General features: G+C 36.8%; 1 protein-coding gene across 50 annotated transcripts in view; it reads right to left on the bottom strand.

Moving 5' to 3' along the window:
• Window positions 1-18221, bottom strand: part of RIMS2 (regulating synaptic membrane exocytosis 2) — a 503494-nt gene that overhangs the window by 207942 nt on the left and 277331 nt on the right. For 34 of the 50 annotated variants that reach the window (XM_074577608.1, XM_074577598.1, XM_074577602.1 and 31 more), the window contains 3 exons: window positions 16461-16507; window positions 15162-15274; window positions 1095-1225 (listed from right to left, as the gene is read on the bottom strand). In XM_074577608.1, the coding sequence (XP_074433709.1) occupies window positions 1095-1225; window positions 15162-15274; window positions 16461-16507 (291 nt within the window). Of the gene's footprint in view, window positions 1-1094; window positions 1226-9459; window positions 9508-15161; window positions 15275-16460; window positions 16508-18221 lie in introns of all 50 variants that reach the window. The other 16 variants (XM_074577599.1, XM_074577587.1, XM_074577586.1 and 13 more) reach the window with 1 other exon arrangement.

The following is an 18221-nucleotide window of genomic DNA, read 5'->3' as shown; positions in this document are numbered from 1 at the left end:
ACACACTACATCAATTTGAATAAACTAAGAATCTAGTCCAGCAGTTCAAATACTGATGAGCCCAAGACAATCCATCCAAAAACCTTTGGCATCAATGATACAGCAAATTATACAGTCACAGAAAACGTTATTGTCAACATACAGTACACAATTAAAAGTGGAAAAGCAGTGTCTTCCAAAACACTGAATAGCTTTAATTCCCGCTGAAGTCAGTTGGTACTGAATATAGTTAACATCTTCCCAATTTAGATATTTGGAAAAGCAAAGGATGTAAAAATATAAACTGTAAAGTTACATCCTATTCTACTGATTCAGCAATACAATGATCAATATTTTATATACTGAGTCAGGTTAAATCTTTGAATTACTTTGTTAATACACTACAAAATCAAGCTAAAAATTTTCCCCTACTGACACAATCTGAAGAAATATCAACTTAAAAAAAATCAACCAAAGAACACATTATCCCCTTTGCTGTTCTTCCCCCTTCCTAAGTGGAAATGGCAGAAAATAATTTTCTAAAAATGAAGGAGCTGTGCAGGAATAAGGGTTCCTACCACAGTTTAATTTTCCCTAAATGCATATATAATGACAGTCCAGATTAATACCAGTCCTGTGCTTTGGGGGAAGTTTTCAAGGTGCATCTGGGAAGTCTCAACTGAATCCCCTTCAGCCTTCACTCACTCATACAGTGATATGAAATCTGTGGGTTTCAGATGCCAAAACTGCTGGACTGATCAGTTCAGAGATCCGTGAACCTAACTTTGTAGCATTTTCTTTGCACTAAGCAGGAAAAACTGTCATAGAAAATAAGGGCATTAAAAAAGACGAACAACATTCTTTGCAAATAACAGATCCCCATGCAATGACATATGTTTACCTTTCCCTTTCTATTCAGTATTTAATAAAATATCCAGTGAAAGCAAGTTTGTGTTTAGTATTCAAAGATACATTGCTGTAACATAGTATGTTCAATACAGAAACTCCAAACTGTAAGATTTTTGTGTGTATGTATGACCAGTACACTCAGCTGTGCGTGCCAGCTGAGTATCAAACTAATTCTTAAATGTTCCTTGTCTTTGTGTTCACCCTACCTTCTGTCTGGAAGAAAGTAAATTTTAACATAAGGATTCCTTGGCCTCCCATCTTCCCTTGAAGGAAGATCCTTTGCTCCCAATATTGTCACTATTAACTGATGACCAACCTTGTCATACCACAGTTTTATCTGTAATGAGAAAATATTAATTAGTGAACTCGTTTCTACAACAAAGTAGCATATTAATCCTTAAAATTAATTTTACTCATAAGCTTCTATTTATATTGTTTACTTAAACAGAAAATATCATGTTCTACTTTGTATTTATAACAAAGCATAAAAAGAAATTAATACTATAATAGCTTCAGTAGTACCAGGAGTTATTCTTTTTTAAAAACCCTGTACAGTAAGTACATTATTTCACATTAATTGTCTTTCACATGGTGCTCTGGTTAGGATTATTCTTTCTTGGCAGTGATACTGTATTACTTGCATTACTGATGTATGGTATTCATATATATACGTTTCTAAAGAGTTTATGCACAATGAATGAATGAATTTTTCACATCCTGTTGTGCTGGAAAGACTATGGGATAAGACCATAAACACTTCAAATCTCTAAAAGTTTTTCAAGATGCCGAGACTGATGTTGAAATCATGTAAGCTCTCCAGAAATTGTCAGATAGGAAGGCTCAGTAGTCCAGCCCTCTTCATAGTCCAACTCAGCAACAACAAGGCAAAAACTACAATTACTCCTCTGTAGAAATTATTATTAATCAGTCTTAGACTCGGTTTGCTATCCTTTTTTACTACAGGGATTAGAAGCTGCTATTTAGCTATTTCAGTTTGAATACTGTAGCTGCAAATACATTACTCAAGGAGAAGATATACCTACTTTAGAGCACTCATTATGGAAAGGGCAAATGGTGCAGTTAGGACAAAACAAAGCTTTCCAAATAGCCAGGGAGTCATTACATGGGTTCCTTTATGGGGAGTTTGCCTGAGACAGAGGACAAACTACGACATTCAAAGGAAACACTGACCCTCCCTGAAATTAAGGGAATCAAAGAGGACAGTCTCCAACTCCACACCTAACCAAGCAGTGCACCTTTAGGCATGAATATACCCAAGCTAAGGTAAACATAACTAGGGGAAGGGACACTTTCTGTGGAGCCCATCTTGCATCATTTCAGAGACAAGGTCTCCATCTGCTGTCACAGGTCCTCATCTCCAGCATATCAGTCACTTGAAGAAAGGTCTCGATGCAGTTCTGAAGACTTTTGACCCACCGACAAGAGGCTGATTTAGCTTTCTGCCATTCCTAATACTTCAGTGATAGCAACTCATTCAATGGTGGCAGTGAACTTCTCCTTACTTTGCAACATCTTGCAATTCCCATAGCCACCAACCATGTTTGAATGCATATTAAAAAGGGGAGGATACTCGTCCTCTATTATCGCGCTGTTAGCCCTGCTGCTGACTTTATAGGTTTCTGCTACCAATGGTAGCTCTAGGTCTACTAAAGCAGAAAACTGTGTGAGAGAAATTATCCTTATTCAAGAGACTTCTAGATGCTGTTCCTACATTTCTGCAAAGCAAGGGGCTTTGACAGTATTTTTTCTAAACTGAGAATTATCTGGATTATTAAGTATCTTCATACAGCTACAGATCATAAGTAGAAAGCTTTGCACCAACTTTAAGAATCCAAAGCAAAGCTTTAATGACCTCTGAAGTGCAAGTCAACTTAAATATTCTCTGACACTAAATGTATCCACCCACAGGCTTACTCGTGAGTCCTTGAGCAAAGGACATACTTGACTAGTCCCACACCCCAAGGGGAGTAGCACTGAATACAACCTTCTTCATCTGTTTGGTTTTTTTTTTTGAAAAATTATCCTTGCTTAAGCAGAATGCAATGTATTTGTGATCCAGCCACTATCACAAACTGTGACTGAGTGAAGGTGAGATAATCCAGCCATGGGTGCCAAAAATATAACCAGAATTATCCATTCATATTCAAGTTAAATATTTGATATATTTGTTTCAGACTGGATTCTTGCAAGAAAACTTCAGCGAAGATGTTTGGAGAATGACTCTAAGCAGAAAGTTAAAATGCCTGACACCATTTCTTTGAGATGCTCTAACATCTGTGTTTTGGAACAAGAACTTGAAATTTGCATTGACTTGTACCTTCTACTTTTCTCTTGTTGCTCTGAAAAAAAAATAGAAAAACTTGTACATAACAGACATATTTTCCCTATAATTCCCTACTATTTGGCTTGTTACAGGAAAGGTCAGGAGGCAGAATTATGACCAGAAGGCTCTCTTCTGTGTTCACACTGCTAGCACTCCAATATACAGCACAGACACTTGTAACCCAAGAAGTCATTTAACTTGGATGCAAAGAGAAGAAAGGAAGAAACTGGGAGTGAGAAAATGGACAAAGAACCCCATGGAGGCGAGAAGAGGATTGCATTCTAATGGAGTTAGAAGGAAGAAGGGACAAATCAGAAACTGCTTTAGAATTACTGGGAAAGTAGAGAATACAGGATGCCTCTTGGTGAAACAAAGGAAGAATGGAGCCACTAATGTCAGAGACCATAGAAGAATACAGCGGCAAAACCAGACTGAATGAGAGAAATGGAATGAGCTGAAAAAAGAACCGGCCATTCTGTAACTGGCACAAATGTATTGCATGGAGAGATTGGGATGGAAGAAAATCTGACAAGAAGTCAAGGCAGGAAACTGGAAAGGAAAGTGAGAAACGAGGAGTTAGACTAGCATACTGAACACGGAAAATGAGTTTGGGAACAGGACTGATCTAATTCTGACTCTCCTGTGCATAAGCATTACGACAGTATTCGTATGGTATGGTATTTTCCTACAAGAACCTTGTCTTTTCTATTCACAAGGAAAGGATAGCCACTTAAGACAGCCAGGTACAGTCCAAGAGGACTGGATTCCATCGCTTCCTCTTTCCCACAGATCTTGTGTATTGAGGGGTGGATCCCTTGAAACATTTCAAGGGGTATTTACAAATTGCATGTGCTTCATTGTCTGGAAGCCTGACATGAGACCCTGAAGCCTGATTTGTTGTGCAAAGTGTTGGAATTGAAGTCTGAGGTGTGTATTATGCCTGGACAGAACCTGGTTGTCTCAGACTCTGATTGTAGTTTCTCAGTTCTTAATCAATAAATGCAGGACAATCCTACCACACCTGACAGAATATTATATATATACATATATATATATTATGTTGTGAAATAAACATGGAATAGTACATGTGTAACAGAGAAGATGATGAGGAAATTATTTTTTTCTTTTATAGCTTTGTTGAGTAGTACGCAGAAAAGTTCCCTAGCACCAAAAAGTGAGGAATATCTAATTATTCAATCCACAGGGGTCCCACAAGAATGTACAGGTGTGATGCTCATCACCGAAAGACTTAAGCAGCTAACTAACCAAGCGATCTACAAACCCCCCATTCAGCAGTTTTTAACACATGTAGGAATTGCACTTTTAAAAGCTTAAAACATATAAGAAACTGCGACAATACAATCCTGATCTAAATGAAGGGAAGACTAAAATTACAACACATAAAATACACCACAGGAAAACCACGCTGGATGATGCTAGTGTGGAACTTAACACCTGTAAAAAACTTCTTCAATAGGACTTTGTCAACCTAGATAATTTAGAAAGTAGCCATCCAAAATTCACTTAGAAAGCTGGGTAACTTGAATGCTTTCTAAAGATCTTTCCACTTGGTTGCTGAAGTCCTAGAAACTTAATTGCCACACACACGCTCATAACACTTCCTTTGCCTAGGCTCCTTCCCTGGGCACATATGTACCTAATTCTTGACTAAACTTCCATTGTAATCTACGTTCAGGCAAACAGGCATCTAAACTCAATGCATCCTGAAATTTTGAGATGATCTGTCATCCACAGAGTGGTGCATCTGCTGCACTCCTTGAGACAGGCTTACGGGTAAGAATACCTGCCATGCAGAGTGCAAGAAACAAGAACTCTTCAGCACTCAGGTGATGAAGACAGTCATCAGGGTGAAGAAGGCATGAGGGTCTGGTCCCAGCTTCATAGGATTCTTTCTGGTTTTTAACCAATAGCGATCTAATACAAGATCAATACACATTTTGGGTAACAAGTCTGGAATCTGCTACGCTAAAACTAAGCTTTCTTTGCTATCACCACACACTTACATTCCCAGACACACAACACCCCAGCTTCAGATGAGACTTTATACTCCAGAGAAGAAAAGAACATTTAAAGGCACTTTAAATAAAGGCACTTTTCTGAGAGACAGGTTCTACCTCTTCAGTCAAAACAGGACTTAAACTACAGATGTCTTGTTTCTGGAATGAGTCCCCTACACATAGAACAGTATCTAGAAGCTGACTGCTGGTGCTGCATCCTGAGTGAGGATACAGCTATCTAGTATTCCTATTTGGTCCTCTGTAGCCTCAGAAGACACCTCCCTCTGGAGAATTGACTCACCCTCTGGAGCAGCCTAAGTTTCAGATAGAGTTAATGGGGATAGGCGTCGTTTATTTGGGCTGGATCACTCGCTGCAGATATTGAGGTACTTAGTTCTTTCCTTCAATTGTACAAGTCTAAGCTCCTCCCCAAGGCACCTCAGACTTATTTTAAGCACATAAATTCAGTTTACTAGATTTAATCCTTTTTCTTTTAGGTCTTATCTTAACTAGAAATTTTATTCGGAGCACTGATTGAGGTCAGAGTTCTAGAAAAGAAGTGATCACGTAATTAGGACCCATACTCTAATATATATACAAAAGGGAAATCAATTAAGAAAATATAGGAAACATTACTATTTCCACTTCCTATATTCCTATCTCATAAATGCTTTATGGTTTACTTAACTATGCAATTCTAATGTGGTTTTGTGTACAGTACATAACGGCACCTCATATCTTAAGCAATAACTTTAGACTTAAAAACAGAGAATATTTTTCATTCTATGCCACACTTTATTTCTTTATTTGTTATTTAAGGGGTACTTCACAAAACTCACGGAAAAGAGATAAAACTTATGCCATTGGGAGATACTGCCTGCCCTGCAGCTTGATTTCTACCACCACAGCCTGCTCAAATATCACTAGGTTTGAGAGACATCTGGCCAGTCGGTTTTGTTCTGCTGTTGTTCACTATAATGTTTCATGTGAGCTACCTAGCTGTTTATTAGTGTAATATCTTGAAACTGAGATATTACTTTTCTTTCTTTCTTGCATTATTCTGAAACAAGAGATACACCAGCAGGATCTATTGTTGCAAAAAAAAGTAAATCATAATTCCCAGTTTATTTTGAAAAATGTTTACAGCAATCACTTTATTCGGACTTAAGCTTATGCAGATGCAGAAACTGCCCTGAGGTGGTAAAGTCTTCGGCGTAGCTGAGGTGAGCTTTGGATGTTGTTAAACACACCTCTAACAAATCCTGACTACTGAGGGTTGCTAAACCAAACTATTATTGTTTTCTGCTTCAGTTACTGTCTGATATGCTGGAAAAAATACAAGAAAAGGCTGTCAAATTGAAGAGCTTCTAGGATATGAAGGCCAGAAAATTATGGAGGTATTTAGGCTGCCCTAATCTAGGCTTCTTTTAAAAATTTTTTTTTTAGTGGCTTCATCTTGATTTCAATAATGCCAAATGTGTGCATATATGTATTTTTATACACTATCAAATATTCTGATGTTCTGTATTAAAGCAAAAAGGATGTCTGAAATTGTTGAAGTTAGAAAAAAATCGGTGGTTTCATGTCAGCTCTGGCTCAAAAGGGGACCCCACCAAGTAAACAAGAGATACCGCATGGAAATCACAAATTTAAGAACAGATCGTTCCTTACAAAGATATTGCAAAGTAACCCTCTGGAAGTTAGGAAACTGCTGGTATGCTAAACTGAATCTGAAAGTTCAGGAAATAAATATGCACTTTTCCAAGTACTGCAGAGTAAGTAAAGGTTCAGGACAAGGGTGCACGGTAGGAAAAAAAGGAAATGGAGTGCTTTTCTTCCCAATAAAATAATAGTTTCTAAATCATTCAGCGATAAAAGAGCTAGAAAATGAATGAAATGACATGAAGAGAAGTGTGGCAGAGGAACTTCTGGCAGAATCTGGGACATTTATCACCAGGATCAGTTTCAGACTAACAAGTAAAGAAGATGTAAGCAAGAATAAAGATACGCATTTCCTGTTGAGAACAATGAAACAAATAGGTATAAACAGAAATGTTTGGAGATCCTCATTCTTGTAGGGAATTCTACAGACACAGCTATACCACAGCCCACAAAGTAACGTATACTGCCTGACAACCATAAACAACAGCTCAGAGCTCCAAGTTAGCTGAATTCTCATGCCGAAAAGCAACCAGAGTCCTGCACTGCTACTGGACTGCTTCTCATACCCTTGCTTAAAGATCACTGGAGAATTTCAGTTCTTCTCTACAGCCTGCGTTGTAAACATATCTTAAATTAATCCATTTTAAACTATCTGCCATCCCTACTAAAAGTGGGCAGATGGACTTTTGTTTCAGTCTAGTTGTAAAGATGCTGCCAAGGTCATAAGTTTGAGTTCTTCAGGAACTCTTGTCACAAATATTATGTTTAGCTCTGACTGTTACTGAGCTCTGCAAAAAACTGTTAGAGAGATTCACAATGACTCCACAGACATTGGGCAGAAACAAAACTGGGGCTAAAGATAATTCTTATCTACAATATCAAAAATAATCCAACCAGAGGTGAGAGAGTAAGCCTCATACACTTTCACCTCTTGCTGGATATTGTCTATCAAGTATTACACTTGTTTTATTTTCTTAAATGACTACCATAATCATTTGATCAAAGTAATATTTTCTTTTTATATTAGAGGATATTAGTCTAAGTAGAACTGAAAATTTTATGTCTATTTCTTTATTTTATATAATGTGATTAAAATAAGGAACTACTACATTATGTTACTTCTACACTACTGTATTTCATGAAACATGCAGGTTCCAGGCAAACCAGAACAATCAATTCTCATATCATTTCTGAATTTATTTTGCACATATCTAAAAAGAAAATAAATATTAGAAGACTACTTATGTCATATACAATATTTACCTTTATGAGCTACTTAACAACTTGTGGTTGAATTTGTACCCCTCTGATTTCATTACCATGAGCAGAAGTCAACTTTCTTAGTCATGCTAAAGGATGTTTTAAATTTTTAATACACAGCCAGTTAGTAATAGGCACATAGTAATAGGTTAACGTAAACCATTACTATCAAGACATTACTTTTTTAATCTCAATTTTTTTCTTAGAATTTTTACTTTGAATTTACATTTAAGCAGCTGTAAGGACTACTTTCAGGAAATAATATGTTGTGAAAAAAAATTGTACTTTATCAAATATGAGTCATAACCAATCCATTTCCTACAGCCTTATTTAGAATTCCTTTATAAATATATATATATATGATCTTCTTTCCATTTCAATATGAAATTTAGTCATCTCATTCTGATCATTTAGATCATCCTTTACATCTTTCCTTGAGCAATTGATCAAACAAGAGAAACATTTATACAGCTCCCAGACAAAAGATTAACATCTCCATAAAGATATTTTGTAAGAAAAGCAGATAAGATTCTATTTACAAAAAACTGAAAAGCATGCAGCGAAGCAAGATAAGCATTGTAACATATTAGTAAAACCTACTTTTGCATTAATCTACAATACCTTAGGAGTTTCCTAATGAAAAAAGGCAAACAACTTGCACCTAAACAGAATTCCAAAGCTAAATAAATTGAGTAACACAATGGAAGAATTCAGAATTTTTTCAGAATTCAGAATTTTTTTATTTAAATAGAGATTTGGTCATTTTGATGTACGTTTAAAATGCAAGAACCAAGTTTCATACACAAGAAATGTGTTTCTTTAAGCAAGGTACAAATTTTTTGCCTGTCTTCCACTCAAGGCGCTACTATTACTTGGAAAATGCAAAAAAGGATGTGTTAAGTAATGACAATGACTGATTTAAAGAGACATTCATCTTTATATAATGTTCTCAAGCACAAAATTATTTATTGCTTAAACAGTACACACATTTTGTATATGGGATGCATAGCCATCATCACTATCGAAACCTGTATGAGTTTAATATTGAGTAAACTGCAAACAAAAACTACTTGTCTCTTTAAATTTTAATTTAATATTTTAACCCCCATGCATAATTTTACAAGCTGCTCACAAGATGACATGAAACTTGTTAATATGGCTTAAAGCAACACACTAAGAATATGGGAAAACGGACTATAATGTAACGTTTTCCTACTATGCATTTTCCATAACAAACAAAAGAAAATAACACAACTTTAGTTTCTGTCAGGCAGACGAAGTCTTTACCTGAACCCTAGGAACAAAAGGCGTTGTTCTTCTACTAAGGCTTTGGCTCTGGTAAGCAAAATTAAAGAAAAAGCAATAAAACAAAACCAAAAAGGACAACACGCTGGAAACTAAAAGACCAAAAGTAAAAACAAAGACACACAACTATTACTTTAAACACAGCTTTACACCAATGACATATTTATCTAACACAAAGTATTTTAATGCAATGTACAAATTAAATCTGCAAATCTGTTACCAAATCATATCAAAATCCTGTGATGGAAATTCTGGTCTTAGGGAAGTCAGGAGGAATTTTGCCACTGATTCCCCAGGAGCAAGGATTTCACTTTACAGGTCTACAGATAACATTTACAATAGGTTTAGAAATAACATTAACAAAAGGAGCAGGTCAGCAAAGTGTGATTTAAAAGTGGGGTAGGAAACAAGTTCAGCTTGACCATCTCTTTCAGGAAGATCGTAGATGCATATTCAGAGACAGAAACAGTTCACGCACTGACAGCTTTGGTTGCTTTCTAGAGTAAAGCAAATAAAGTAAAAGGTTTTCTCTTTTCTGCAACTTTTAAAGGCAGTTCTACAAAAAGCTCTCCTAAATACTTTAAAAATGATTAAAAGAAAGTTAGGGCTATCTGGTACTAGCATTACATGGGGGAAGGTACAATCAATGTATTTCAATTCTCCAGCAATCATGACAGAAATTACACACATTATATACAGAAAACCCTTGCATGAAATGCGATCTAGAGCATTTTTGCAAACTTAGTAGTTGTACTACACACATAGATGCACTTGTAACTCTTATTTTTGTGATGTAACACTCCAGACCACATGCAACCTTGTGCCTTCCAGTGGCTCATCAAGACTACATTGGTACAGGCAACACTCCTAAATTCCTGGACTAGCTACAAACTCCAACCAGTCTCCATCTTCAGCTTAGGGCGACAGCCAATGGAGTGGCACAGAACGGGTACAGAGGATGGGGAATGGACAGGAACAGGAGCACGTGTTGGCCCTCAGAGGGCCAGTGAGGGAGGGAACAGGAGCATGGGGGTACGTCACGACATCCACAGCGATCTGACAGACGAATCTCCTTTACCTCCCTCCCTGCTCAGTTTTCCTGAGATTACTGATCTATTTCAAAGGGATGGGAAGAAGCTACTACTCAATATTCACTTCCCTGAGAAATGTGCCCAAAGAAAGGAGACAGGCAGTATGATGATGGTTCTGTCACCCTCCTTGCTTACTTGGCATGCACAGATGCTGAAGAAATCTGTTCCACAAAATCTATGAAGTAATCTGTTCTCACACCAAAGCAAGAGGATATATAAAAAAATTTGACAGTATGGATCACAGGTTTTGTCTGATGTGCTCCTGTGCTCTGCGAGGTGCAGCAGCTGCACACTGCCCCCCCCACCTCGCACAGCCAGTACTGCATAGCCCAATGTATGGGTGCCAGAATATGTGACCTACTCACGTACAATAAAAGTAGAGCTTCAGCTTGCTTCTGCTCCATATTACAAGAGAAATACAGATATTCCAGAATATCGCAATCCTAAAAGGGATAGAATATCTCCACCTATGCACCGAGGACCCTCACCTGCCGTAGTCTGCCTTGGAAATGGAGGACAAAAGGCACATTGTGTGCACTACCGAGAACTTTCCATGCTTTGATGTTAGAACAACAGCAATGTAAATGTAGAGGTAAAAAGAGGAGAAAAGAAAGGGGAAAAGGAAAAGGTGAAAGGGGGAAGGGGAGCATGTCTCATACTTAACCTCAACCCCCCAGTATGCCGACATATTCTGTCCTTCACAATGTACAACATCCAGTTTATAATACGCTACAGATAATACAACTATAATTAATATACCTGTATATTCATTGCTTTATAAACTGAATATGTATCGAAAATCTACTGAAGTGGTTGTGGGGTTCAGCTGTACAAGGAAATAGATTAATTTTATAAATGAATCCCTTTTCTGTTAGAATTTCCACCAGTACAAAAATGAAATATTGTAATTTTATACCTGTATCCATTTAGACATTCTTCTAGTCACGTTATCAGCCTCTAAACCTAACTATTGCAAAAGCATTCCAAGTCATACTTTTCATGCAGTATTGAAAAAGTAGCCAGAATGCTGTAATGAAGCAAAGAGCACCAACACACAAAGAATACTGACTTTTTCAAAATGATATTAAAGGAAAAAACAAATCAGTGAAAAAACACAGAAACAGGAACCAGACAAAGCAAATAATAATAAAACAATAATTGCAATAATAGTCAGATATGTCCCTGAAAGAACAATGTGGATCAAAAAAGCCATAAAATAAACTGCACAGAATACACGCAGAATACAGATAAAATATTTATATACCTTAGTAAATTATAATACACAATAGTTTACTGTAGCTGCACACAATTTGTTTGTTTAAATATGTATTTGGGCATAATAATTATTAATGGAAAGATTTCCTAGCTATGTGAGATGGTTTGCTTCATGGGAAATCCTATATAGCCTGCTGTGGACTGTCACCGTAACTTCAACAGAAGAAAACAGACCAATGTCAACACAAAGGAAAACATGGAAGACTGAACATACAACATCCCTGAATAATGGAGAGGTGTCACTGCAGCTAAACTGCGACCATACTGAACATAAAGAAATACGTTCCAAAACACTATTAATATATAAACCCTTGAAGGATCTGTAGCACTGTCTGAATAAGGATGCATCTATCCAAGTATTTATTCAATTACTTCAGACCTCCACCCGAACTGTAGGTATCTCCACGTCTGCCCACAACTCCTGTATTTCACAACCTATTACACACAGCTGCCCTAACAACAGCCCATCAGGACTACATGGTATTTTCCAAAAGTACCAAAAATACAGGAAACACCTCCAAAATCTTACCTATCATCCATTCCCTCAGACTCATCACAGCTGTCTGAATAATCCACCATCACCCAGAACATCAACTGACCACTTCCACAAAGAACAGCAGCATCTGCTGCCCGGGCTCTGCAGTTGTTCTCCTGCCTAGGTACTCACCATAAAGAGCACATCCCCAACTACATTTGGAATTTAGTATTTCCTTCCATTCCATCTTACTCAGCTATTTGGAACAAATGAGTGTTCACCAACTGTTCTATCAGAAAAGAGATGATTAAAATACAGAAGCTCATCCATTTTTTAGTGTTCAAACTAAAATATTTTTTGGAACTTCAGAACATTTTTAAAATTCATTTTTTTCTCTATTACTTCACCTTTGCTAAAGGTTCAAAATTAGAAAATCTCGCAGTCCATTCTAATTTTTCAAAACATCTCCAACTCTATAGAGGGGTTTTTTCCACTGACTCTTCCAAAATTTCAAAACTTTAAAAAGTTATGAGAAACCAAAATTTTTAAAAGTGAAGGAGAAACTATTCACTGCACTACCTTCAAGACACATAAAATGCCAAATTTGAAAAGTCAAAAAAATTGTGATTTTTCAAAAGTAACTTAAAGTATCAGATCAAAAAGACACTACAGATATTTACTAGTTTGAAAAAACTCTTCCTGTAGAATACTTCAGTTCTCTTAAAGTCGTCTTTTTCTAAAGATATATTTTAGTCTACACATTGTAATGTGCCCAGTTAGGTGCCACGTTGCTATCTATCCAAACCATCTTCAGACATTGTGACAACCACCCTTCCTCACAAAGTAAAAGATTTAGCACTAGCCTCCCAAAGCCTTGAGGCAACCGCAGCAGGAGCTGGCTTGTGCCATTAACACAACAACATGAAATACAGCTATTTCCAACTTTTCTTTAGCTGGTGAGGTAAGATAGGTGTCCAAATTTTGAATCGTCTACTAATGTTAGGTTTCTACATTGGGACTTTAATTTAGAGAGTTACTGAGCTCTTCTGACCTCACTGTCAGTCAACTGGAGCTGTGCATTCTCAGCTATCCACTGCTCACTGAGGGAAACAAGGATACTGTGTAGTAGGGATTATTGTATATGACTGCATACAGTATATAAGGGAATACAAAGAGGACAAACGCAAGAAAGATCTTTAAATGTCTCCTAACATTATTTGTTTTCCTTAGATGGAAAGAAATACTATCAACTTATTAATAAAGGCATGTACATCTTGAAACAAACAAAAAATAATTAGAAATAGGAATGATGCCTTCTTGAGTTAAACACTGAATTTATATGCCACTCTGAGACATAAAACCTTGAAATCTGTTATTCTTAGTAAATTAGAATACACCTCTAAATCTCCTGATACTATTCTTATTCATCTCAAACTGCAATATCCTATCAAACCACAAAATCAACAGACTTACTCACTTTACTAATAAATCCTAATCTTAAACTCCTGAATACTTTGTTTCCAAAACTGAGAAAGTGAGGAAGTCAGTTCTGTGTGGTTCCTATTTGGGTCATCGTTCCGCAGTCTCTGTGCACTGGATGTCTGAGCACCTAACTCTGGATCTTGAATTTCGTGCTGGGAGCTAGGAATCAAAGCTTTCTGACAGCCTAATCTCTTATGAGATTTAGCCATAATAGATGTCTTTCCTCCCTGTTTCCACTATCAACAATCTTTGCTGTTTTATAAAACTAAACTGGTTCTCAGAAACCTCAATCTGTGTATTATGACAGTTCATGTCCATGTTGCCTTGTCATTGTAATTGCAGGGCAAAGCATTCTGCACTCTATAGTCAAGATTTCTAGTTTTCTATTTATCAAAAGAATCGAGTCTTTCAAAGTAGTAAAGTACAAAAGTTACAGAAAATTAAAAATTATGTAGTATAGATGGCTGGTCTGATGAGCAAAACAAATGAAGTCTCATGCATTGCAAATGGAGCCAACATGGCTGCTGAACAGACAGAAAAATATTTCTTCCTCTCCTCTATCAATACTATTAACCATTTCTATGAAACCTATACACCGTCTGCTTAGATTTGTGCATATTTTTATGGTGCACTCATTATCTTAACACAAACAACTTGGAAGAAATACGAATGTGACATTTTCAAACTTGTTTAACACCAGTTTTGCACTGCTTCCATTTGATTCAACGTGTATCAGGCCACAACTGAGCACTTTTGAAAAATCACACTTTGGAGTTGTAAATGACAGAGAAAGGCACACAAAACCCAAGTTCTTCAGTTTAGTACAAAAAATTACCCTTTTAAAGAAAACATTCAGGTAATGAACTTTGTTCTCAATTAGAGCGAAGAACAAAAGTAAGCAACACTGGTACAAAGAGTAAACAGTCAAAGGGGTATCTGGGGAAAGGTATATATGAACGCTAGTGCATAAGAAATAGGTAATATTAATGTCCAAGCACACATGTAATAAAATCTACCAACTGTACATGTAAGTGTTACAGTTGAAAAGTGTGTACACTCAACGGCACAAACATAACCGGAGGCCAAGATTAGGCCTTTCTGAAAATTTGAGTCTACCAGTCTAGCTTACTAGGTATATATACATACATATATGTATAATTCAACATATAGAAAATTTACAAAAGCTAATAAAATGGCATGTCCTTATGAAACTGCTCTGCCTACACTGAGATATCTAGCATTAACAAAAAAATTTAGCTAGTTTAACAAGAAATTTATGTTAGAGGTAGCTTGCGCTCCGCAGTGAGAGTTGTATATGCTGCAAAAAGCACAACACAAATATTAATGAAATGTTTACATACTGAAAGTTGTCCAGACAAGAACTGTGGAACATCCCTTAACATGCCAGGACTCATAGGAGAAGTCACTGAAATAGAAGGTCGGTCCATTTTTTGAGATTCAAATGAACTAGAACCTGTAATTATAAATAAAAATATTTTTAAATAGTAGCACTTATGCATTTTTCTTTACAGAAAAATTGTACAAATATAACCAAACATACAATAAAGTTGTGATAAATATCACATTTATATCTATTCAAAATTACAAAATAATGATACTCAATTTTTGGTGATCAGATGCAATCAAAAGCTTTTCAAGTTTATTCTAGCTGCAAAATGTCATCTGAAGCATATAGAATAAAAAATATTTCTGACTGTAATTATGTCAGTAAGTCGAAGGCCCAAAATTCCTAAATAGTCAAGTTACTTTTCCCGTTGACTATTTTACTGCGGCCAAAGGAATTCAGTCTTCTGAAGGGCACATATTATCTTGTACAATCAGATCAATTTTTAATTAATTTTTACAGAAACATCAAGATGCATGTAATGTTTTTTGTGCATTTTATTTCAAATCTATAAGGTCTGCAAACTGTCAAGAGCACAAGTTTTGACACATAGAGCAAAAATGAAGTATTTTTATAAATACAAAAGACATTCCACATCTCACAAAACATAAAATGGATTTTATTTTAAGACTTGGCTAATCGGTGAAAAGTTATTGAAGGAATTTTTCATATTATTATAATCAAGTTTATGCCACCACATTTATTCATGGCTTCCATTATAAGAGAGTTCTAAAATAATGACAAAAAATAACTCCAGGCTGAAATCCATCTTATCAGATCTAAGCCAAAGAACAATTTCTTTTTCCCCACATGAAATACTGCTTTTGCTGATTCAAAGAGTGCTGCATATTTCTAATAAAGAAGTATTCTGATTTCAAAGTGTCTATCTCTCAGGTTGTAAATAAAGATAATTTCATCCCCATTTTTAGTTTATAAGGTCCAACTGAAATGCAAATCAACAAAACAGGAAATTAAAAATTACTATGAATGTTCTTGTACATTAGTTAGAATTATGCTTTTCTCTTCAATCAAAAATAGACTAAGCTTATAACCAATTGTCAAACAAATCAAAATATCCTGACTTCTGATAGTTTATTATTAAACAAAAGTAGATAGATAATACAGTAAGATGACATATCGAGACAAATACGGACAAAGAGACAAGAGCTATGCTGACTGTAGATGACATTTTTCAATCTATTTGTGCTTACATAAAAGAGAGAGAAGATTTTCCTACCCCACAATTGAAACTTACTGGACTCCAGCTGTGCATGTGTGCTGTCAGGTATTCTGGGAATGTCCCTGAAATCAGGAAAAGTAAGACAGGCTGATCCTTTATATAACAAGCATATTCAAAGTTCAGTTACACTATAAAACTTCTCAAGCCACCATGGAATGCCTCAGGAAAGGCGTATGTTCTGCTTCAGCCACAGAGAAGATTCACCTTTTATCCAGTATAAATAATTTCAGTGGCAAATTAAAGCCTAGAGAACAAGTGGTTCGGTGAATGCAGGAGAGAGGCTGCACAATCACAAATTAAATAATTCAGTAAATAAAAAAACCAGAACAATCTCAGAGTTAATAACAGACAAAAACTGTGAGTAGTAGACTTTATTATGACATTATACATTAATTCAATTTATTGGACCCTCACTCAAACATACTACACTGCCAGTAATGGCTATCCTACTACGTCCTTTAGTGTCCTTGAACCCCAAATTTGGACAATCTTACCTTTTCCATGACTCGATACGGTGAGCAATTTCATTTGGCAAAATTGCATACTTGCATATACACGAGTGGTTGCATCACCTGTACTAAATTGTGTGTACAGCTATGGAATTTTAAAGCACTCGGTCCCAATACCTAAGTACCTCATTACACCCACCCACCCCCCAGAGAAACATATCCTTCCTATGAGGGGCAAACATTACTGTATGCTAATAAAAACTATCAATATGCTAATAAATCATTTTGGAGGTATTTGAGCAAACCTAAGCAAGTTGAAAAGCTTCAGCTCTGAGTCACAGCAAGAACAATATTTAAAATCATGGTGTGTCTTTCAGTGCAGCTGGTTTCTCCAAAGCTACGTTTGGTGTCACTGGGGCGGCCTCTGCGAGGAGAGGCCGGGGCTGCCCCATGCTGGACACCGCTGGTTCCAGCCGGCCCCAGTGGCCCCACCGCAGGGCTCAGCTGAGCCCATCAGCAAAAAAGGTGGTGCCTCTGTGATAGCATATTTAAGAAAGGGTAAAAAACCCTGTGCAGCAGCTGTGAGAGAGAAGAGTGAGAAAAAAAACCCATGAGATCCCTGCAGATACCCAGGGCAGGGCAGGGCAGGGCGGGGGGGGGAGGAGGAGGAGGAGTGACCGTGACCCCCATTCCCCATCCCCATGCACAGCTTGGCCGGGAGGGCAGGCAGAAGAGCCAGGAACAAAGAAGGGAATTTGAGCTTGGGACAAAGAGAGGTGAGGGGAAGGTGGTTTTAGTTTTGGTTTTATTTCTCCCTATCCTATTCTCTTATTAATTCCTAATAAACTAAATTAATCTTCCCTAAATTGAGTCTGTTCTGCCCATGACGGTAATTGCTGAGTGATCTCTTCACCCTTATCTTGACCCATGACCTTTTCTGTCTTTTTTTCTCTCCCTGTCCTGCTGAGGAGGGGAAGGGAGAGAGCAGCTGGGTGGGCTCTCGATGGCCAGATAGGTCAACCCACCACAAAGGTATATGAAAAGGAAGGGAAAGTTAAAAATGCTTTCAGTGATATTTACTGTCTCATGCAATGAAAACAAGAGTCTGTACTATATGTAAATAACATTTATCTAGTTACTTTTTGGTATACCATTTCCAAACATTTTACAGACTCACTAGAAAGGTAGCTTTAGTGAGCAGATGGAGGAAACTTTCCAAGTGAACTGATGCACAGTACTTGATAATTCAACTGAATCAGAAGGCATGCGGCTGCTGTAACCGCATTACTCTACTCAGAAATACGCTCCCAGGCTTAACCTGTAGTTT

This window comes from Larus michahellis, chromosome 2, assembly GCF_964199755.1.
Source record: "Larus michahellis chromosome 2, bLarMic1.1, whole genome shotgun sequence".
NCBI classification, from domain to species: domain Eukaryota; kingdom Metazoa; phylum Chordata; class Aves; order Charadriiformes; family Laridae; genus Larus; species Larus michahellis.
Note: the sequence above shows the minus strand (reverse complement) of the source record. Positions and strands in the feature narration are given on the sequence as shown.